This window comes from Passer domesticus, chromosome Z (assembly GCF_036417665.1).
Source record: "Passer domesticus isolate bPasDom1 chromosome Z, bPasDom1.hap1, whole genome shotgun sequence".
NCBI lineage: Eukaryota > Metazoa > Chordata > Aves > Passeriformes > Passeridae > Passer > Passer domesticus.
In genome coordinates, this window is record NC_087512.1 from 9,429,346 (window position 1) to 9,451,851 (window position 22,506).

The 22,506-nt window shown below is 41.5% G+C and overlaps 1 protein-coding gene across 8 annotated transcripts in view; it reads left to right on the plus strand.

The window, feature by feature from the left end:
- UNC13B (unc-13 homolog B) overlaps window positions 1-22,506 on the plus strand; it is a 207,347-nt gene that overhangs the window by 92,933 nt on the left and 91,908 nt on the right. For 2 of the 8 annotated variants that reach the window (XM_064405322.1, XM_064405326.1), the window contains exons 1-2: window positions 6,743-7,617; window positions 15,575-18,123. The exons of 4 other annotated variants lie outside the window; for them this stretch is intronic. In XM_064405322.1, the coding sequence (XP_064261392.1) occupies window positions 15,678-18,123 (2,446 nt within the window). In that variant the 5' untranslated portion in view covers window positions 6,743-7,617; window positions 15,575-15,677. Of the gene's footprint in view, window positions 1-6,741; window positions 7,618-15,574; window positions 18,124-22,506 lie in introns of those variants that run through there. 2 more of the 8 variants (XM_064405323.1, XM_064405324.1) reach the window with 2 other exon arrangements.

Genomic DNA, 22,506 nt, shown 5'->3' on the forward strand with positions numbered 1-22,506 from the left:
GTCTGAGTATTAATATGGGGGTGGTTACAGGAGTTGGCTTTGTCAGACCTCTGATGTGGCAGTTCGTTTTTTCTTGTTCAGTGTCTGTGTTAATGGTGTCCTCAGAGACTGGCAGAGGCTTGTATGGGGTTTACAGCAAGTATTTGTGGGACATTTGGGTTCATTAATCAGCTGCTGCCTTCTGCAGGGAATATAAATGCACAAAATTATTCCCACAAAGAGAAAAGCATATTACTTAAGCCAGGAGACATAAAGGTGAAGATAGGATAATAAACAATGTTTTCTCCCTAGTTTTCAAAATCTGGGGCAATGTGGCAATGAGAAGGAAAGTGCTGGTAGTGGACACAACCTGTTAGCAGAGGTAGGTAGGCATTGCTTTGTAGGATTTTTAGTTGTTATTCCCCTGCCATTACATGACGCTGGACAAGCCATTGTGGCTTTTGAAATTATTTTTCCATTTCCTCTCTCTCAGATCCATGAATTGATTTCTGGTTATTTTATTTAAGATTCTGGAAATGAGTTATCAGAGCAGTAAGTGAAGTAGCTGAAAAGCTGGACTTCTAGTGCTTGATAGGCTCCCAACTTAATTACTTTGAGAAATCTGGGGTCTGTTGTCCTGAGATGAGTGTTCAGAGAAGAAACTCTTGACCTGATACTACCCTTGTACTTCAGTTCTAGTGGGGACTTTTAAACTTCACAGGTATGCTGTCAAAACACCAATTAAGCTTGAATTACGGCATGCCCCTTAGCTCACTGCGTGTAATGGTGGTGTAACTGTGTAATGGTAGGGTCTGGCTGTGATATAATGAAAAAAGCATGCCATAGTGCTTTGAGTAACACCAAGTAAACAATGTTAAATAGTTTCTTGTTCAGTGAGCAGAAGAACATCCTCTTCTAGCTGAGAAAGGGGGTTTACCTTCAATCAGAGAAGGAGTTGTGGAGGTTCACATAGAGTACTACCTTGTAGGATCAATGCACTTACTTCCTTCAGCCAAGGAAGTGTGTTGGACTGACCTTGCAGAATGCACAGACAGTTCTGTGAGAGGCAGTTTCCATGTTCTCACTGTCAAGCTCAGGTAGGAGAAACGGGCTCTGCAGTGTATGAACAAAGCTGTTGTGTTGTGGGAAGCAGGGTTGTCCTGCAGACCACCTGTGGGCAGTAACGTGCCCTCATGCCTCTTAGCCAGCTCTGTGTTGTGTAGTTTCCTATCTCAGGTAGGCTCTGAAGGATAAAGAGCCATAAAACTGAGATGTGAAGAGATTAACTAGACCATCTATCTTCTTCAAAATCATCCGTAAAAATGTGTGCACTTCCACTGGTTAAAACCTTCTGGGGAAAGAGATTTTTTAGCTTCCCTTGATAATCTATGCTCACTGCTGATTAAAAGCTTTTCCAGGTGTCTAACCTAGCTGCAAGTTAAATCTGTTATTTCTTTTTCTGTATTTACAATAGAAATGCTGAATAGTTTACTTCCCTTGTGCTTGCCTCAAGTTAATGTTGGAAAGCTGTTATGTCTGCTTGAGGTCTACATTTCATATAATCTTGCAACCTTTCATTCCCAGGTTTCTTGATCAAAAAAAGCAATTACAGCTCCAACTGAGAGTATAATTACAGGTTTTTCTACACACAGCACATGTCTGTGCCCAAGATGCCTTTGCATTTTAGGGATGCTGATTATTTAATTAGATGTGCAATTAACGCATTGATTGTAATTTTCCAATTTCGTAGAATATCAAGGCCTTACATTTTGGATGCTGTTAGGAGGGAGAGACATGTAATTTGAAGGAGGAGGCAGCAGAGGGAGAGTTTTCTCTGCTGTAAATGCTTCCACACTGCCTGTTGACTTAAGGTACTTAAGCTGACTCCAGTCTGAAAACCAGCATAATAGTTGGTAATAACTGTTTTCAGAAAGGGGGTACCCAGCTGGTTAAAAGTTTCAAGTCGTCTGAGTTGCAGAAGGCACCATCATTTGTTCAAGAGTCTGTCTTCTAATTGTACTTCATAGTGAAAAGTGGAGAATGATTATTCAGCTGGAGAACAGCTTCTGTAATTTCAGATGGGCAGCCAAAACCCAGGACAAGAGCTCTGGGGTTATCCTGATGTTTCCAGGAGTATGTAAAGAAGGCTTTATATCTGTCGTTGCTGGGGCAAGGAGACAACATACTTCCCACAGCCTGTCACCTGAGACAGCTCTGCTTTTAAAGTCTCATCACCGTGATTTTGAAGGCTGGTGTGGGCTGTGACGAGTGGGGTTGGCATTGTGTCGGCGACAGCTTCTGACTGGAGCGTGGTGTCTGGGAACCAAGGCTTGTTTGTGCCCCAGAGTGGTTGGAGCCTACTGAATGAGAAATAAAATAGCCTTTTCTGTGAAGTGTGCAGAGCTGATAGTGTTTGGGGTTTTTTTGTGTCCCAAAATCAAAAGTGCAAACATCCTCATCAAGACAAGAAAGGGATGAGCAGGTTTAGCACTTGCATTTAAAGGTTGCCTCACATCTCTGAGGAAAGGCATTGCCAAAATAATAATGATGGCTGTAAACAAATTAAATAGAGGATGATAATATGAGGGTTTCTGACTTTATGACCAATACTCTTAAGGACTTTACACCTTAAGACTTCTCATGTGAGACTAGATCTGTTCAGCTTCTGGAGGAGTTTTTTGAGTGGTGTGGTAGCAGCAGCCTCAGAGGGACAGAGATGGGAGAATGCATTGCAGGCAACTTAAAGGGCTCTAATTACTCCGTGACTGATAAAGATTGGCCTAAACTGTGAAAGTGTAAAGTTTGTGGCTCTTAAAAAATATCAGTTCTGTGTTAATTCCTTTTTTTTTTTAATTAACCTCACAAAAATCCAACTCTTTGAATCTTATTACATTTTTGGCTGTGAAAATGCTCTTCATTCTCAGGTATGTGAAAGTCTTTGTTTCTACTTGTTCATATATGTTGATATCTCAAGGTTCAGCAGATGTCCTTACAGTCGGATGATGTTAACATACAGAGTGTAAAAGTCTTTGCTGTAGATAATTTAGCCAGTGGTTTGGTCTCAGCCATTCACAAGAAATGAACTGAGATTGTGTGTCTTTGGAACATAAAAATTCCTAATACCTCTGTATTAAAATAAAGTAAAAGGTCTGTAGCATTTTTTTTTTCAATGAGCGAGTACCATTCTCATTGTCTTTCTATAAAGAAAATAATTCAGCTTGTATGAGAGGAAAAGATAAACTTTTCAAAGGGTGAGAACTCTGGAAACTTTGGGGTAGATTATCTCCTTCATTTTCTTTAAGTCTTTCAATGTAATTTCAGGCCATTATCAGTTTCCATGGTGCTCGAGGTGCTGTGGGAGGTACCTGTGCTTTTCTTCCCTTCCAGGTTTGTATGTTGCCCTTGCCTTAGCCTTTCCTAGAGGGGAAAGAAAGCCATTAGTGGTTTGAATGGCACTTTATTAAATTTGTTTTTTCATCTGACACCAACATCTTAAGTATGTGTTTCATGAATGTATTCTGGAGCTACTGTAATGACAGCAGCATCATTGACAGGGCAGCTTGAAATGCCTGAGAATATACAGTCTCGTCTCTTCCAGGTTCTGTCTCAGCAGCACTTCTTGGGTTGTGTGATCCACAGCTCCTCAGAGATGGTATTCATTGAGGACAGCTGCCAAACAGCGGGAGGTCACTGCTTTTTCATTAACACTTCGTCTTTAGACTGCTGATTGATTTAATCTTCTTGCGCGTTTGAAGAAGATAATAAATAGCATGTTTTCACTGCTGAATAAATTGATAAACTTTACTCTCTGTATTTGAGCTTGTGAGGTCTAGTGTAGCACTGATCTCAGGCTGCCTTACCGAGAACTCTGTCTTCAGGGAGATGCAGCAGGCAGTGTCACTTGGGACAGATGATTCTTATATTTTTCTCGGTGAAATAAAAAACGAGTTTTAGAAAGCTCTTGGTTCAGAGATGTCCAAGGCCATTTGTGAGATGAATTAAACCTGAGAGTGAGTTGGGCATTTTTCCCTGTAGCTCTGGACAAGACAGACAAGTCAATGGAGAAAGGCTTGACTTCCCCCACTTTGTTTCTTTGTTTCATCTCTCTGTGTAACATTTTTATCCTCTAATTTCCATAGCCACTCATTTTTCTACTTGCCCCAGACCAAGCAGAAATGTTCTTGCTTGTCTACCTGCAGGCAGAAGGAGCATAAGTGTATGAGAGGGAGGAGCTGAACCTGTGCTTGAAGGGTGCTCATTTTCCTTTGGTTAATCCACTCGTGCTCATGAAGGAATTGCTTACTTTTTACAATTTTATCAGTAATTCAGTACTTTACAGAAAGTTGGAATGAAATAGATAATGAGGATTAAAAAAGAAGAAAGGGTAACGTATACCTCGCAGACATCAAAGCATTTGGCCTATATAGCTAAGCCAGGCTTTATCAGTTTTAATAATTCCCTGCTGGCTCAACCTAAAATTAAAATCTGTTGGTGAATTAAAAAATTGCAGTAAGAAGTATTTAAATTTTTAAGTGGAAGTTTATTTCTCTAGCAGAAAGCAAATAACTCAGTGCTCTGAGCCTTAAGGTAAAGCACACACTTTCTCATAGACTTTTTTATGTGCAAGTCATGCCTATTTTACTGATGAAATTATCTTAATTATTTCAGAAAAAAATCTCTGACAAACAGAGTCTGTCTCAATATCCTGTGCATTAGGTAAGGGATTGTAATTATTCGAAAGGTATTATCTTCCTTTTTTCTGAGGGCACCTGTCTTTTTATCTCTTTTAGCCACATTGTGAGCTGTGGTAAGGGCACTGACATTTCCCAGCACTTCATTGCTCATGACCTCCTTTAGTAATGTCCCCTTGTTCTGTTTATTGAGTCTTGCTCACTTTTCCATGTGTTTTTCTCTCCTGTTCCTGTAAGACAGCCATGGGAATATTGGTATTTTATGCGGCAGTGTTTGGAAATTTGCACGGGCTCTTTGTGTCTCAGGAACTGTGGCTGGAGTATTGTTTGACTCTGGTACATTTTTGACTTTGGTGTGTTACTGTCTGGTACTAATGGCTGCAGGGATGGGCATAGACCAAGGAAGGAAAGATGGGAGGGACCGAGGCAGTAATGGCAAGATGACTTGGCTCCACTTGTAGTAGGATCCTTGGAAAGAGTAAAGCATTTAAAAACCTGTGAGGCTTTTAAATACTTCAGGTAGAGTGTTAATGTAAATAAAAAAGTGTTTGGTGGATACCTACTATTTTATTTTTAAACTATTGCTATGTAAGAGACCTCTTTTCAAGATCTTTCTCATCTTACTCATAGGCAGAGCTTTGAAGATTCTAAGTGCTGTTCAAATCCTGGATTTTATTTTCTCAGCTGGGCACAATTCATCCTTATGTGGATGAATTTGATGCAGAGCTTCAGCTCTGAGCTTAAGGGCTATAATTGCTGTGTTTAGTAGAATCATTCCTATTGCAGTCGGACTCAGTGCTCTCAGTTGGGCAGGAACCCTGCTTTCCTGGCAGAATGCAAACATATAATGAGATGCTCAGGGTCAGACTCTTAAAATCCTTTAAAGCTAAATCACTTTTCAAAATCTGACCTATACTCCCTGCCCTGCAGCAAGGGAAAGAGCAAAAATGAGAGGGTGTTCTGGGAGATGGAGGATATGAGTGACCATGAGGAACATCAGCCTTTCAGAGGATCTGAAAGGAGGTTGGTGGCATGATTTCTGTGGCTGGCTGAAAGGGGCGGTGCTGTGGCTGCACATGGAAAGGAACAGGGATACAGTTCACCAGTGGTGCTGCTGAGACAAAGTATTGTGAACTGTGACATTAGTTCATATGTGAAAGTTGTTACCCAAAACAAACAAATGAGCAGGGACATCAGCCTGGCTGTTACATCAGGGTGCTGGGATGGAGCTGTGGGAGCAGATGGTGACAATGCCAAGACAATATCCACTGCATTTGGATATATTCCTGGACTGGATGGTGCCCTTGCCCCTGGAGAGGGCAGGATGGGGAGCATGGGGATGCTTGTGGAAGAAGTGGTGAATAAAAGTTGACATTGGTGTAGGTAAGATATTGAAGGGGAAGTATCATTCACAGCAAGGCTGGCTCACGAGGAGGTAGGAGGTATTTGAACAGATGGGAGGATAGTGGCATTTCCACAGCTAAGTCATATAGGCCTCTTCAAAATCCCACCCCACACTGTGAAAAGATGCTGTTCTGAAAGATGCAGTGAGTTGTTCTTGAGCAACACCAGCACTCACAGAGTGCCTTTGATGCTAGAGGCAGAGAAACAGTATTTGGGAAGGAGGTGGGTGTTTGTGTTGGGTGCAAGAAGAGGGGGGAGAGGATAAAGGGAGCATTTGTGGGAAGGGGGATATGAACTTGGATCAAGTGGCCAGCGAGGTTTTCTCAGTGGTAGTTTATTAGATGCCTCTGAAGCAGGTTGTGGGGCAGATGAATGGTGCCTTTAATTCAGGCACTTCTTGCAGGATCAGTGCCTGATGCTGCTCACTCCCAGGAGAGAAGTGTCAGTACAACGTGAGTGGATCTGATTCTGTGCACAACACTTCTGCAGTCATTCTTTTATGTAACAATGTGACTTTTATTTTTGGGAAATGAGAGATCAACGGGTGTTCAATCCCCCACACTTGTAACAGAGCTGGTACTAGTCTTCCTTGGAAACTGGATTCATTTCAGCAAGGGCATAGCTGAATCTTGTGGGTTAGTCAGGGGGTGAACAGGAGAGATAAAAATAAACCTCCATCTCAGAGCTGGGCAAAAAAATCTTCTTGGAGCTGGTTAATTATGTTGAGTCCAGGGCTTTTTCCCCCAGCCCCCCTTCTCCACAGTCCCGCTGGATGCCAGAGCGCTTTTCCAGCAGAGATCCGCGCGCTGCGCTGCGCTGCCTGCTCTCATAATGCCAAAGGAGTGCGTTTTGTCTTTAGTCAGATTGGCTCCATCAGTTCGTATTTCCTTCTGAATGGATAATAAAGTGGAGAATCATTTTGAGGCGAGGAGTGAAGCGGGGAGGCTGCGTGTGTGAGGAGCTAGGCAGTAGGCAGCTGACGAGGAGGAGTAAAGTAGCTGCACAGCTTTCTCTCTGCCTCTGAAGTACAATATTTTCTGTTGAGTCACATCTGAAGAGAAGGATGAAGTTTTAACTGTACTTGGTACAGCCTGAGAAAGGGAAAAGATGCACTGTGGTGGGGAACTAAAGGATTTCTGTTGAGGGATGCTCCTGGAAACCAAAAGGATTTCTGCATTTTTAGCTTTTGCAATCATTAGCTTCTGCTGGTTTTTGCTTTTTGGATTTTTTAGTAGCTGTTTGCATTTTTTATTCCCTTCAACATGCCTTCAACTTTACGTGATTTCTCATCCTAGTGCTGCTGTGGAATGGGAAACTCTCGGTGCCTTTAATGTTGCTTTCCCTGATACCTCAGATGGGACACCAACAATATGTTGATAATCTCCATAGTGAAAGTTCATTATCTGGTGAACCTTTAACAACATTAGGAATCCTTCAGGACTTGTATTTTCTATGAGAGCAAGCTGTTGTATTCTGTAGTTTTCTATTAATTCTATAAATTTCCTTTACATTTTAATATTTTGTTTTATTTTGAAGCAGCAAGGTAAGTGAAAGATTGGAACTAATGAAGTGGCTGGGTATAAACTGCAAGTAGGCAGCAACCAAGGAGAATTGCTCTTTATTTTTAGAGTGAGCTCTCTGTGTGCATGTGTGTGTGTTTACTTTAGCAATACAATAGCTCCATTGGAAGCTGACTGGATTTAAAAATGTGCTTTGTAAAACAATTTACACTTAGTTTGTTCATTTGTATGCTCTATTTCTTAGTTTTTGATTTCACCCATTAGACACTAGTTGTAGATTTCTTATGACTGATATAATTGAGGTTGTGTGTGTTTACTTCTCATACTTCTCTGTAAGGAGGGTTTGTATCTCAGCTGGAATTTGACATTGAAATCACTATGGGAAGAAGAGTTAAAGGGAAAGGAGCTTAGGGATAATTTAAATTTGATCATTTGAGAAACAAATAACTTGAAGTAATAAATTACTACTTTGATTCTTACTTAAATGTCAGTTAGAAAGGGGTTTTTTTTACTCGGCGTATTTGTCATTGGCCTGATTTCTTGTGCTGAGAAGCTTGTGAGTTGATGAGATGGAATGACTGGCATGCAGGAGTGATGAGAATGCTGTACAAGCTCGTGAATCAGAGCAGATGGTGTGACTGTTTTCAGATATCTTTTCAGTTTTCATTCCATTTATATGGGCAGGTTTCTTTTGCTAATGGAGTGAGACTTTTGGGGATAAACCTAAAGACTTAATACAGAATGCTAAGGTCCTCAGTCCCTGAGATGAAAAGGAGAGAGCTTATAGAAGTAAAGCTGCAGTTTTTACCCAGGAGGATTTTAGTTGCCACGTGCTACATTTTAATATCATGAGCTGTAAAACCCTAATTATTCCATTTGCTGCATATGGTACCTTCATCCAGCCTGGCTGAACACTGCCAAGTGTCTGTCCTAAGGGAGTGCAGAACAGGTCACAGTCAGTGAGTAAGATTGTGTAGAACCAGTCTGTACCAGGGCTGTGCTCTCGCTGCCTGACAACAGAAGTAGGCTCTCCTAATTCATCACCCTGTACTGGTGAGTGCTGCCTGTGCCTCCCCCTGCCTGAATGTCCCTGTGAGCTGAGGCACTGTCACCTGAAAAACCAGCTCCAAACATCATCAGTGAGTCATCATAGTTTTGAGAAAATCCTTACTGTTGTGTGGTTCATGGTGTTCTTGTCAGAAATGCAGGACTTGGACAACTCACACTGTTGGTGCAGCAGTAGTTCAGCATTGGGCTGTAAGTTGGATTGCAAGTAGAGGAGAGGCACAGCACGTTCTGTTTCTGTTAGTCTAGGCAGAGCTCTTAGCATCATTCAGCATTTTGGTAACAGTGCATGCAAACCTTATTTAAGCCAGAGGTACTGTGTTTGTACTGCCAGTCTTGTCTGTTTTCTTTCTGGTTAGAGATAGCTGAATAATCAGAAACCTTTCCCCAAAGTCGGGCAGACATTTCTAGAGTTTTCATTCCATAGCCAGTGAACTTGTCAGCATGCCCTGATAATTTTGTTTCGGTTCTTGGAGCTTTTTCCTTTAAACAAGAAGTTGCTCTTTGATCCTGCCCCATGTGTTCAATATAATGCTTTGTTCTTAGGATCCTGATTTGGGATAAAATCTGTTTTAAGGAACAATTAATGCTTTAGGTTGTCATGGGCAAGCCATCTACTGATTGATTCAACTGTGTACAAAACCCTCATGCTTTGGAACTACTCAGTTCAGGATACTGTTGAACTTAACTATTTCCCCATTTGCTATCTACTGATAGCTGCTGCTCAGGTTTTGTCTTTTCTGGAAGGAAGTGAAATAACTTTTACATAAGATAGACAGAAGCAGCTGTGATGTCTGTTTTCAGTAGTCAGTTATCCCTTTTTGCCTTTTCCTCAGCACAGGGTTGTCTCAGAACTAGGTGGGTGCCTCAGATTAGCTGCTGCTCACCACGCATGAGCCTTTGCACTGCCATGGTCGGCAGCTTGCAGCCTGTGCCTCCCTCTGTGCTTGGGGACAACCCCTATTTCTGTCTCCGGATGCCGCCTTTTCCTGGCTGCCAGGTGGTGACAGACCTCATTTGTTACTGCAGGCGATGCATCACTGTGCCAGGCACTGCTGCCTCCAGCCTGCAGGAAAAGCTGGGATAGCAGGATGCAGAGGGAGTGAGCACACTGAGGCACTGAGGAATGGAAGGGCTGCCTGGTGCTGAGGTGCCCTCCAGGGGTTCCCAAGGCAGCTGGACATATAAGTCTGGATGTCTCAGTCCCACTCCATCTGTGCTCACAGAAGGGATGCTGTCTGGATGACAGACATTAGTCCCCATTTTACAGAAAGCTGAGACACACTTAACTTCTGAGGTGTCCTCTAAATTTGTAAGAGGGTATTAAGGAGTTAAGGCAGGAAGTGCTATCTCCTCGAACTACTACACAGTGATACTCTTCCATTGCATTGGTTTAATTTTATGCTGTTTTGCAACAGAAGCTTTTACATTGGTGAATGCCACGAACCCGCAACACTTCTGTGGGTGTTCTACCCTCATAGTTTGTGATTTTTACTGTTCCTTTACTTAGTAGCTACCCTGATAACTTGCTGGTAAGGCAAAGTATTATTCAGAAGTGGGTTTTTTTTTCCCTTGGTCAGCAGGCCTTGTGTAAAAGGTGAGAAATAACTGTGATGTGGGAGGTGCAGAACTGTGTTATATGAAGTGTTCCCTGGATCAATTTTCCACCCTGAGGATGACTGATTGACCTCACCTGACCTTTTGTCATTTCTGTCAAATTGCTCCCGAAAGGTTTTAAGTGTAGGGGTTTTTTTTCTGAAATGTGTCAGATGTGAAGGCTGGCTGTCATTGCATTGAAGTGTTTTGTCATAGTTTTTGCTTAGCTATATTGAAATAAATGCTGTAGGTACAGATACAGCCTGTAAAATATATTGGAAGTGTTTAAAAACTTAAGAAAGTTCTACAGATAGGGCTGGGATGTGGTTTTGCAGCTAATGCGGTAATTCCTGAACAGGAAGTGTTGAGGCTGGGCAGTAGAGGGACTGTGAAAGGGTTACCAAGGGACTAAGTAATAGTTGTTCTCCTCACATTTTAGTTTTATGTAAAATTATTGTAATCCTTTTGTAACTACTGTCTTTTCAATGGCATGAATATATTTCCTCTTGAGTCCACTGTAGAGTTCCATGTGTCTCTTCTGCATGTTACTTTCAGCCTAAATGTCCTGAGGTGAACGTGTTTCTCAACAGTATGTTTTGTTCTCCAGCTCTGATGCTTTCTGCCCAGGTTTGCTCAGCCAGTGTCTTGTTGGTCTGATTATCCATGCTAGGACTCAAAAGTTAGAATTTATGTTAATTATCAGAAGAAGGTTTGAAGAAAGACACATTCTCAGCAGCAAAGCAATAATTCCATGTTCAGGTATGATCCAACCCAAAATTAAATATAATGATATTAATTAGAAAATTGCAGGCTCATCTCCAGAAGTCAAACAGCAAAACTGATGATAACCCTTCATATCTCTGTCAAGCCTTGTTAGGATTCTTTCAGCAATTATTGTGTTTAAAAATCCTGTAATATTCTCAGGAAGAGTCAATGTTTCAGCATGCTGAGTGCTGGGGCGATGTTGCTATGGCAGCCTTAGCCATGATTTCTTTCTCTTCTAAATGCCAAAATTTTTTTCCCCACAACGTCCTGCATTTTAGTTATTGGTATTCTTCATGTTTAAATGGTACTTTATAAAGTAGCAAGACCGTTTATCAGGCATTTCATTTATTATTGCTTTTTCTACTGTAATTGCTAGTACAGGTAATGCAATACCACTTTGTGTGGATGATACTGCAAATATAATCAAATCAAAAAGATTTCACTCAGTAGCATGAGTCAATAGCCAGAAAGGCTGCTGTGAAATGCTTTTCTGATCATAGTTAATTGTTTTTATATCCCTTTTCTGTGTTCCTTGAATACCAGATCTACACTGAGGTGCCAGCACCTTCTAACATGATGCTGTGGTCTAAAGGTATTTCAGTATTAACCTTAGTGTGATGAAAACCAGATAGCCATTAACAAGGAGTGTCAGACATTGGGATGAGCTGCCCGTGGGAGTGGTGGAGTCAATATCCCTGGAGATATTTCAAAGACATATAGAAGTGGCACTCAGGTATATGGTTTAGTGGTGGCCCTGGCAATGCTGAGTAAATTGTTGGATTTTATGACCTTAAAGATCTTTTCCAACTTAAACAAATCTGTGATTCTGAAAGAATGATTTTATGATTTTGAAAGATAAATATAATCACTTTAGCAGAGTTTTTGTGCTCTCACGTTTTCTTCCACCAAAGTGCTTTCTGCCTGCTGTAGTGTGGGGCAGTGCTGAAGACACACAATGTAGCCTTTGGTTTTGTAGCCTTTGAACCATGCTGGTTCAGTGTCTCACAGAACTGAAGATGCTGCTCAGAGGAGGTTGCAGTCAGCTCCCCTCTCCCTTGTGAGAGCATGGCTCTCTGTTTTATGCTGTAAGCATGAAACATGGCTGATCCCCAGCTGATCAGCAGAGGTAACATAATTAGATTTTATTCCTTCGTGGGATTTCTCATGTTCTTTTTTTCTCATTCATGGATGCTGGCATGACATGCTTTTACTCCTGTTGTCATGGCAAATCGGTATGTCAAGAGGAAAAGTATCTGTTTTTCATGTCTTACAAGGCTATTTCAGAAGTGTGTCCAGTGATAAGCTAATGAGATGTGCAGTGTTTGTGGTAGCTCACCTGTTTCCCCTCTCTAAAATCCTGATCTGTCAGCTTTGTCTTCATGGGAATAGCAAAATAACCCAAACATTGCCAAGTAAAGCAGTAATGTATTCCTTATGTTGAGCTTGAGGCTGGCTCTGTTTCGGGAAGTTGGGGAACATAGAAGTGGTAGTGCCTGTGCATGCTGCTCTCTAGCACGTACAGAGACAGCTGTACTGAACTGAGCATGGAATTCTCCTGGAAGGAAATGCCTGCTAACAAGGCAGTCAGAAAAAACTGTGTGTAGTCAGTGAAGGCTTGCAACATCTGGCAGAACACCAGGATCCAAATATTATTTCCTAAAAGACTTCATTTCTTGTTATGTGTTAATGTGACTCCTGTAGTGGTCCTGGAGGAGAAAAAGACTTCATCAGGGATTTGCATCTAGATTAGGTTGGGTTTTTTCCTGGGTGAACCTGCATTAACTTTTGTTGTCACTTCACATGTCTGTGCTACAAAAGAGCATGGCTCTAACACAAACAACACAGAGAAATAAGGGATCTTTATAGGAGACAAGTTGCAGAGCACTTAGTCTGGAGCGTGGAAGGGGACAGGAGCACACACCCAGCCCTGGGTGGAGAGGAGGAGGAGAGGATGTGGCAGGAGGTGCAGAGACACTTTGGGACAAGCCTACAGAATGAGTGAATGCTTAGAACTTCAGGTGTGAGCGTGGGCTTGGGGTGGGGAATGGAGGGTGGAAGCATGCGGGAGAGGGACAAAGAGGGCAATTCTTTTACTTGATTCTTGGCATTCCACTCAGTGGGCAGTGATTTGATCTTTGGTGGTAAACAGTGATTTCCGTTCATTTCCACCCACTGTAGAGAGAGGTAGAAAGGCTTCCCTCTGAGCCAGAGCTGCTGTCCACGTGTTCTTCTCTGGCCTTGTTCCCAGATTAGGAGGAAGCAGTTTCTGTCCTTCTTGGGGAAAAATGGAAACGTACTGCTTGGTATTTCAAGAGCTTGTCAGCTCTTGAAATCAAAGATGTGCTTTTGAATTCTCCAATGAAGTAGATACTCCTGTGTGTGTGTGTGTACACACACACACACACATATACACACACACCTACATATATACATACAACTATGCCACAAATTTATTATGTAAATAAAAATGACAGCATTGTACTGTTTGCACTGAGCTCCCAGATTTGGAATGACTGCAATCTTGGAAGTAAGTTTTCAGCAGGAAAAAGTGATTTCTGTAAAAAACTGCTGCTCTTGAGTGTTGTAGCAGACAAAGGAAGTGAGAGTGAGCTCTGTCTTGAATTGATCTTTTTTTTAAACTAAGGTTATCATTATGCCCCTCTGGTGCCTTGAAAGCTGCATGCAGAAGGAAACATGATGAAGACTGAGCTTTCTGAGGAAAACCTTGCACAAGCATGTGTAGGCTTTTCTCCTAGCACTTGGAGTTCAATATGCTGGATAATATTTGAAATTAGCATTTATGTGTGCTACCCTCAAGCAACATGTGTAGGGAGCCACAACTGTGGAGCTCTTTTTCTTCGCTGCCATTGGATCCAATTGCTTGCTTTCCAAGCAATTCTTGGAGATTCTCCAAGCAATTCTTCTTTCTTCACTTCTTGCAACTGGTGCAGAAGTGATTTTTTATGTTAAATATCAGTTACCCACTTGAGTGAAAGTGTCTAAACTGTGTAACTGGTGGAAGAAGAGAGTCTGAGAAAATTTTTCTTGTCAGCTCTTGTTTTATAAGGAAATAGTTAGATTTAAACAAACAAACAAACAAAACCCACCAAAAAAATCCCAAAACAAAACAAAAACAAAAAAACCACCCCAACCAACCAAAAAAAACCCCCACCAAAAAAGCCCCACCAAAAAATCCCAATTAATTTTTCTATACCAATGGCCTGAAAAATTCTAGAAAATTAAAACTTACTTTCTTCAAAGAAGCTGATAATCAATCTTACAGAGAATTTGTTTGGTCTACAAAAGGTATTGCCTTTGGTATAGAAGTTAGCTGAGATGCTTGATGAGGAAACTTAAACGTGAAGCACAGATGCAACCTCTTTTATAGCATATTAATTTAGCTCTTATTCTAGGGATTGGTATTTACAATGCTGCTTCCTCCAGATCAAAAAACATTCACTCCCTTCCTTCCCACAAAGTGAAACAATAAAAATGAAAGAAAGTCACCATAGGTCTTAAATAAAACAAGAATATGAGAAAGAATACGTGCTTCAGGCAGCAAGTCCAAACTGAATCATCAAATACAGTTTTGTTCTCCAGTCACCTTGCCTCCAGGAGGATCCTGTGTGGGTCTCTCGTGTTCCCTTCTCTCTGGAGGAAAAAAACTGGCTGTATGTTGCTTAATAAGTATGGCAGTAAAAGCACATGGAAGTTTAAAGTCCTTAACATTGTGGAGTTTTTTGTTTTTATTTCGCTCGTTAGAGAGGGGATTTAAATTGGGGAAAATAATCAACTGCAAAATCTCCAGAGCTGGAGTAGAAGTGACATGCAGAAGCTTCATGCTGTCAGCTCAGCCTGTTTGTGCATATGCTGAGTGTAGCATATTTAACTGCAGGTTAGTTTGGGAGCTTGCAAGCGTTGAGGGGTTTTTTTTGTTTAGTTCATTTTCTGGAATTTTTTTTTTTTACTGCTTCGTAGCAAAATATTAAGATGAAAATACTAAAATAGAGAAAGGTTTTACTCCTAAAATCTGTCATGCAGTCTTCTTGCCACTTTACATCACTTTGTGCAATTCCTGTGGGCTAGCTGGTACTGCGCCAAGTTAAATTTGATTTCTGCTTTGGTTTGAAGAAAGGATGAAGATTGTGAACTTGAAAGGAGAGGAAATGTGCAAGGATAGAATTTATAATGTCAGAGCTCTGCATTTGGGGGGTAATTAAATCACACAGTGCGCAATTGCCAGGAGCTCAAGCTTGAGATTAATTTGCAAACCTGGTAGAAAAACGGCCACAGAATTGCTTTTTGAATTTGACCTCTTTTTTTTCACTCTCTTGAATAGAAGAGGGAGTAAGGAACACAACAAGAACCTGATCTGGGGAGGCGGCCAAAACCAAGACAATGTCTGTACATTTTAAATAGCACATCCTCTTTCTGTCTGATTTTATGTGTTTCCTGGTTTTAGTTTCTGGGTTTTTTTTTTATTCTTCTGCTTAAGTTACCTCGGATATTTCTGTCTGAACCAAACTGTAATATCTTTTTCCCCTCTTTTGGTAGCTGCCTCATGACAGAATAAAAACTGGATGCAAGTTGTGCATTGAGAAGTGATTGATGTGTGCTTGTGCAACTTGTAGCACTATGAGAAACACAGGTGCAGCTGATGATGTTTGCTAGAAGTAGATTGAAAAAGCAAGAAAATGAATTTTCACTTCTGCACAGAAAACCTGTTGTAAAACTGCAGGGCAGGAAGCAATTCCGGAAGCAAAAACTCCACTTGTTTCTGCGGGACAAAATGAAGAGGCTTCTCCAAGGCCAGGTAGATGATAATTCAAACCATGCACATCGCTGCCAGCTCTCCCCAGTGGAGATTGAATCAGACATGTTTGTTTGTGGAATCAACAGGAGCTCTCCAAGCACTGAATTTTCCATGGCTGGAGGGGACTTTCATCAGGATGGAGGACATGATTCCAAGGGAATGAGTGAAGTGTGTGTTGGTGAGGTGGAATTGAACTGGGGTGGCTACGTAAAAATACCATGTTCAGTTCAGCAGAACAAGAAGGACTCGCAGGGAAGTTCTGATGGTATCACGCAGACCTCTTCAGAAATAAAGGGCAGAGGGTCTGAGGGGCAGGACCTTTCTTCCCTGAGCATTACCATGAGCTGGAGGGATGCAGCTGAAAGGCAAGGGCGCTTTCCCAAGGAAAAGACCATTGCATACAAGAGTCGTAGAAGGCAGTCAAGAGACCGCTCAGCTGATGTGGTTGATTATATTGTTAAAGAGCTGCAGGGAATAAGTCGAATCCAGACAGAGATTGCAGAGCTCCGTCAGCACCTCACCTTGATAAAAGGCTCTGTGGATGAAGTCTCCAGCTGCGTGGACACTGTCTTGAGCGAGATAGAAGGCCTGCAAGGTGGTTCCGGTGGCAAAACCCAGGGTACACATGCTCAAGAGCCAAAAAGGGAGGTACAAAAGGAAGAACCAGTGTTATATTTTTATGGCATCCCAGAGGAAGATGGTGAAAACACAGTAGAGCTTATCTGCAGCTTTTTGTCTGAATATCACTGTTTCAATGGTATTCAGTGCAGTAAGTATATAAAAGATGCTTATAGGTCAGATATTGGTACAGGCAAGCCATTAATGCCGAGACCAGCAGTTGTGAAACTTGTGAGTTGTGAACAGAGAGACTTTATTTTACAGAAATCTATCCTTCTGCAGAGCTCAGGGGTCCGGGTTGCTACCAGTGAGGAGCAAAAGAGGCAGAATGGCCAGAGGGGCCAGAAAACAGATTCAGTCTCTTCTCAGTCTGGCTTTAAGAAAAACAACCAGAATTTGGTGAATCCTGATGGAGCTCAGAGAACTGATGCAGCTGGGCACCATCAGACGGACTCATGCCAGATTAAGTATAAAAGCACAAGTGGGAAAGCAGAGTGTGCAGGGGAGAGACTTGATTCTGTGCAGAAGTCAGCCTTGACCAAGGAAGACACCTTGATACTTGAAGCTGGAAAGGAAGCACAAACAATAAGCTGCAGTGAGCAGCCTTCAGATGACAGGGACATGTGTGAGGCCCTTGCTGAACCTCCACAGGAGACCACTTCACCTAAATCAGGTGATGGAAATCACTGCTGCTCATCTGACTCTTCAGGCCATGCAAGCCAAATGTGTGCTTCAAGTAATGGTAGTGAGCAGAGGCTTGACACTAAAAGCATCACTGAGAATTCTTCTTCACTTCTAGAAAAAGATGAGGGGATAACCACAGAAGAAATTGAAACAGACTATGATAACTCTTGCAAATTTACCAGTGCAGAGAAAGGTGATGTTCAAAGAGAAGATGTTTCTAGTGGGGTGACAACCATTAGCTATGATCATACAACAGATGAAATGGCTGACAGTAGTGACAGCTTGAAAGATATGATCCAAATGGACCTGAATGATCAAGATCCAACTGATCAGGTCTTTAGGGATGTCCTGGAAAATTCCCAGTATTTCCTTGACCACTCCCGGGACAACATTGATCTTGTAGACATGAAGTTTTACACTAATAAGCTTGGGAAAGCTATTCACCACTTCAGGTCTGCTCTGCAAGTGGTGTTCCATAAACTGGAGACAAGTGATTCTGAAATCCTTTTGGAAAATGATAGTGGCTTACAGATGGATGATGACAACACGCTTATGCTGACCAGTTCAGGTATGGGTGGCAGCTCTGACTACTTTGCAGAAACCCCTCCTAGTCAGTCCTCTGAGAGCCAGGCAAACGCAAATGTCAACAGTGAAGCATCTGCTCAGATGCAATTTGCTCCTTCCAGTCTTTCTTCTGTTTCGCATGAGCCTCCCGTTTCCAGTGTGCTGCCATCATCTGTCTGTGAAATCCCTGCTAGGCAGCAGTTACCTCCTGAGGAGCTTGGAGAAGGTGGGAACAGTCTACCTGAACCAGGAAAGGAGTGCAGGCCCATGAGCCTTGACAAGGTGTGCGCAGAGACCATCTACCTGAACAAATGCATCAACAATTTCAAAAATGTGCTGAGGGAAAAGAGACAAATGCGTAGGAGACTCTTAAAAGAATTAGCACAGGAGGGAAACTGGATTTCTGCTGAGGAGACAAATTCAGGTAAAATGAAAAAAAATGTTTTTAAGGAGATGTCAAAATCTGGTATTTGTGCAGCCAGAGGCCAGCACTTCATTCTGTGGGTGAACTGTGAACATTTTGTGAGTTTATTAAAAGTTGTGAGGAAATAGTTACAAAGACAAGTACATGTGCTGTACAACAGTACTGACAAAACCCCCTAAAATTTACTGTGTAACACACTGAAATGCCAGTTAGCAAGCTTCGACTTTTTTTTTTTCCTTTGAGAGAGGAAGATTTGCAGAGCTTCTTCCAAATAGCAGGTGTTAAGGTTTTTTCGTCATAATTCGTGACTTGGTTTCTTGTTAAATATAATAGCTAAGACATGTGATAACAAAGTGTGCATTTAAGCTATAAGTAGCCAGATTGCAGTTTTGAGAGTTGAGTGAATCTAGACTTCAAGTGACTCTATCACAAAGTGGGAGTTCTCAGTGTTTAATCACTCCTAGATGTTACCCGAGTAGAGACCTTTAAAATAATAAATACTAATAATAATAATAGCAAAAAAATTGGAACATTTAAACTTGTATTTTGGTATTGTTTCCATAACTTGTCTATGAGATGGAAAATTTTTTGTTTCTGGGGAACTACATCCCTTTTTCCAGCACAAATTTTGAAATGTGTAACCAAAGCAGATGTGAGCTGATACAGTGGTGGAACAGTGTTGCTAAACCATTTCCTGAGTCTGTGGGAGATAGAGCTGACTGGCATCTTTTGATGGGACATGTTTTGACAGCCTTGGTTTGGTAAAACAGAACCTAAAGTTGAAGTGTAGGTCCATCTTCCCCCTTCCTCTCCAGGCAGTGAGAAGGCTTCCTCAGTGTCATCCCTATGAGTCACTACACAGTTAAGGAAAGAGGCTTTGTTTCAAGAGTGGAAGTTATTTTAGCTACATCTTGAAATCTTCAAGTACTTGTTGTGGACCTCCTTGTATCAAATACTGTGTTCATTCTTCTTGTAATTGTGGAAGCTGGTCAGAATGATCAGAGGGCTCCTCTCCCTGCTGAAGGAGTCATCTAATGCCAAGGGCTTTTCCACTGACTCTGCTTTCACTGTGAAGAAACAATCTGTCAACCCATACTTGACTGCACCAGTCATCTTCTCAGTTATGCAGATCATAAAAGCTGGTAATCAGCTCTCTGCTTTCTTATTTTATACAAAGTCTTTAGTATAGAGTTGGCTCAAACAGTAAGTTTTTAATGAGGGAAATGATGGGATTTGTTAGTGGGCTTGGCACAGATACTCTTTTTTTTTGGGTAGTTCTTGTATGGTGCTCAAGTCCTGGACATATGTCCTAATTTTAGAACCTGAGGGAACAGGCAGTGGTTTGGATTAGCATGTGCCACAGTACAGCAGAAGTACTGAAATAGCCTATTTCTGAATGTGAGAGGAGGCTGCTCATCTCAGCAGAGTGTGAGCAGCACAGGCATGTTCACAAGGCAAGAAGTAGCCAAAACAATTGAGAAGGAGGAACAGAGCTGTGCTTTTTACCTTAGATATGGCTCCAGGGTGAATTGGGATTTCTTGTCCTCTCTGGTTCCATTCTTTTGAACATCGTCCAGTGATGTGACAAAAAATTGGTGGCATTTGTGTGCCACTCCGATAAAGATAGATCTATAGTAGATTTGGCAATTGAAGCTATAAAATAAGTGTGTGATGAAGTCACAATGTAGGAAATGTGCTCTGAGAGACAGAAGGAGTCAGAGATAATGGGAAAAATGGATGAAGGATAAGAAAAGCAAGACCTCTGGGAGAAAACCCTGGAGATGCCAGGAAGCAAAGCAGCCCAGACCCTGACAGCCAGACCAGGAAGGAGTTGGAACTAGATGTTCTTTAAGGTCTCTTCCAACACAAAACATTCTATGATTCTGTGACTCTCTGAAACAGTGTTGTTTTGGCATGCATTTTTCAAGAAAGAGAAACTGCAGTTCTATGTCCTGTTTCAATGTACTCAAGTTTGAGTCAAGCTTTTATTTTCTTCCTTTGGAAAAAGCATCATACCTGGAATGCAATGAAATGTTGTTGGTTTGCTTTTTTCCCCAGCTGTAGATGAGTGTTCGTGTCTTACTTTAAAAATGTAATTTGTTGTTAATAGCCTTTTCAGTTTTCAGATAAGGTCCACTGAAAACCCAGTTCTGCAGCTGTTTTTTGGTTTTGAACCTAAACCTCACATTTGCTCAAAAGTTCAGTTCAAGGTATTTTCTTAAATGTGTTTGACAGCAGCCTCCAGCAAAGGAATGGAAGATAAGTTTGAAGGTGTTGGTAAATATGCATGTTTTGGTGAATCAGAGATGATGCACTGGCATAAAGGTTTAAATTATTTATAGTTGAACACAGATGCAAATTACTGAAAGAACTTGGAACTTGGCAGATGCATATAAATAATTGTTATGTTTAATTGGAAGTCAAAAGAAAAAAAAATAAAATATCCTCTGAAAATCTGAGGAAGCTTTTAAAGCTTGAATTTAAAAAAAAAGTGTAGGTGAAGTAAAAAAAAAAGTGTAGGTGAAGTAAAGCCCTGAAATGCTAGACATTTTGTGATATTTAAGGTGACTGCTCAAAAGTGAAATTGTGAAAGAATTCTGTGATCAGGGTTTAGCCAAGTTAGTCACCATTGATAAAGCTGTGAGTGCACGTGCCATAAGACACAAGATTTTAAATCTGTGTCAGCAGTTACTCAGAGCTTTGCCAAATGTTACATTTAGCCTGAAACTGTCCCTAATTGCCTTAAACTGATGGCCTCAGAAATCAAAGATGAATATGGATTTCAAGTCAGAATGTTTTTTTTGTGGTTTTTTTTTCTTAATTATCCAAAAATTAGTCTAATGCAAGATTCATTGCTTTGTGTTTTTATAAAAATAAGTTTGACCTATATTTGAGAAGCTCTGTTGCCCTGAGGTCTTAAAATTTGGCAGTGCTAGCCTGTGTCAAGGAATTTTCTGTGGAAAATCAACCCCAAATGAGCCGAGTGAATACGCTTTTGAAAAATATGTGGTTTGCATATGCTCACTGGTAGCTTGCTACTGTTGAGCTGTTGCATTGCCAGAGACTCCATCTGTCCTCAGTGTTTTCCAGCTGGGGGCTAAAAGCAGGGTTTCCCTGCTCGACGTGACTGAGAGCCACAGCAGACCTGAGAGGGGACACGAGTCCGGGTCTCCCGCATCTTCTGCGCTTCAAGACTCCACAGGAGAGGCCAGGAAGGAGTAAAGTTCAAAAGCAAAGGAATTTAAAAAGCCAGGAATGAGGGATGCCTGGATCTGCCTGAGACACACTGAAACCACCCCAGGGACCAAGTCAGGAGAGATTTGGCTTGGGTTGGAAGGGCTTGGGGTGCCTGTGTAAAAAGAAGGACAGAACCAAAGGACTTGGTGTGGAATTGTTTCTGTCTAGGTGAGAAAGTTTTGCTTAGTTAAACAGGATGGGCAGGATTACTTCAGAGAACAGTCAGAAGGGTCCATGCCAAACAAAGCACGTTCCCATCTAAGTCTGGAAGGGACTGCAGGTTCCCTCAGTTTCTCCAGGTCAGCTGATCTGTGCAGGGCAGACTGCCAGAACACAGCACTCATGCCACACTGGTGATTGCAGCATCCTGCTGCTTGTGATTTCTCCTCCATTAGCTCCAAAGGTGTAGTCTGCATGGTGGTCCAGAGGCTTTCTGTCCTAGTGAGCATCCATGCAGGCATGTCTTAAGGTGGAAAACAGGATTTTTATTTTAGCTACAATCCAGCACTTCGTTTGCTAAAGTAATTTGACTTCTCCTTAGCGATTGAGTTAAAATAGCTTCTCTATTTTCCTGTCTTAGTGATTGCATGTCTGTAATTACACCCATATAGACAGTAACTTCAAAAACTATTTTTGCTTTTAAACCAATTTGAGTGTCTCCTGTTGCCATGAAGATATTCCTTCCCCTCCATCTTTCATACACAAATGAGTAATAGGATTCTTCTGTGCAGATAGAGAATTATCTGATTGGAAGACTTAAAAAATATCATGTCTGTACCGGAAGTTTTGAGTATGACTCTCATGTAACTTTACTAGCCTTGAAATTGCCTATCCATAAACATGAGATTTAGTGTAGGAGGCTTCTGAATTTTTTTTTTGATCAGAGGAAAATTGCCTAGATGTATAAACTCAGAAAATATCTCTCTGCATTATGATATTTGCAAAAGCAAAATGTGTTCCGTGGGAGCTGCCAGTTTCCTCGTACCGGGCAAAATATACTGGGAGTGAGGAATGGAGCAGGGAGAATGTTTCAGATGCAGGGATGCAGGCAGTGGATGCAGTCTGGGGGAGAGGGGAACAAATTTGTTCTTCCTTATATTAAATCCAGGGTTTTTTTCCTGTATGATAAATGGTAGCTCCAATTCT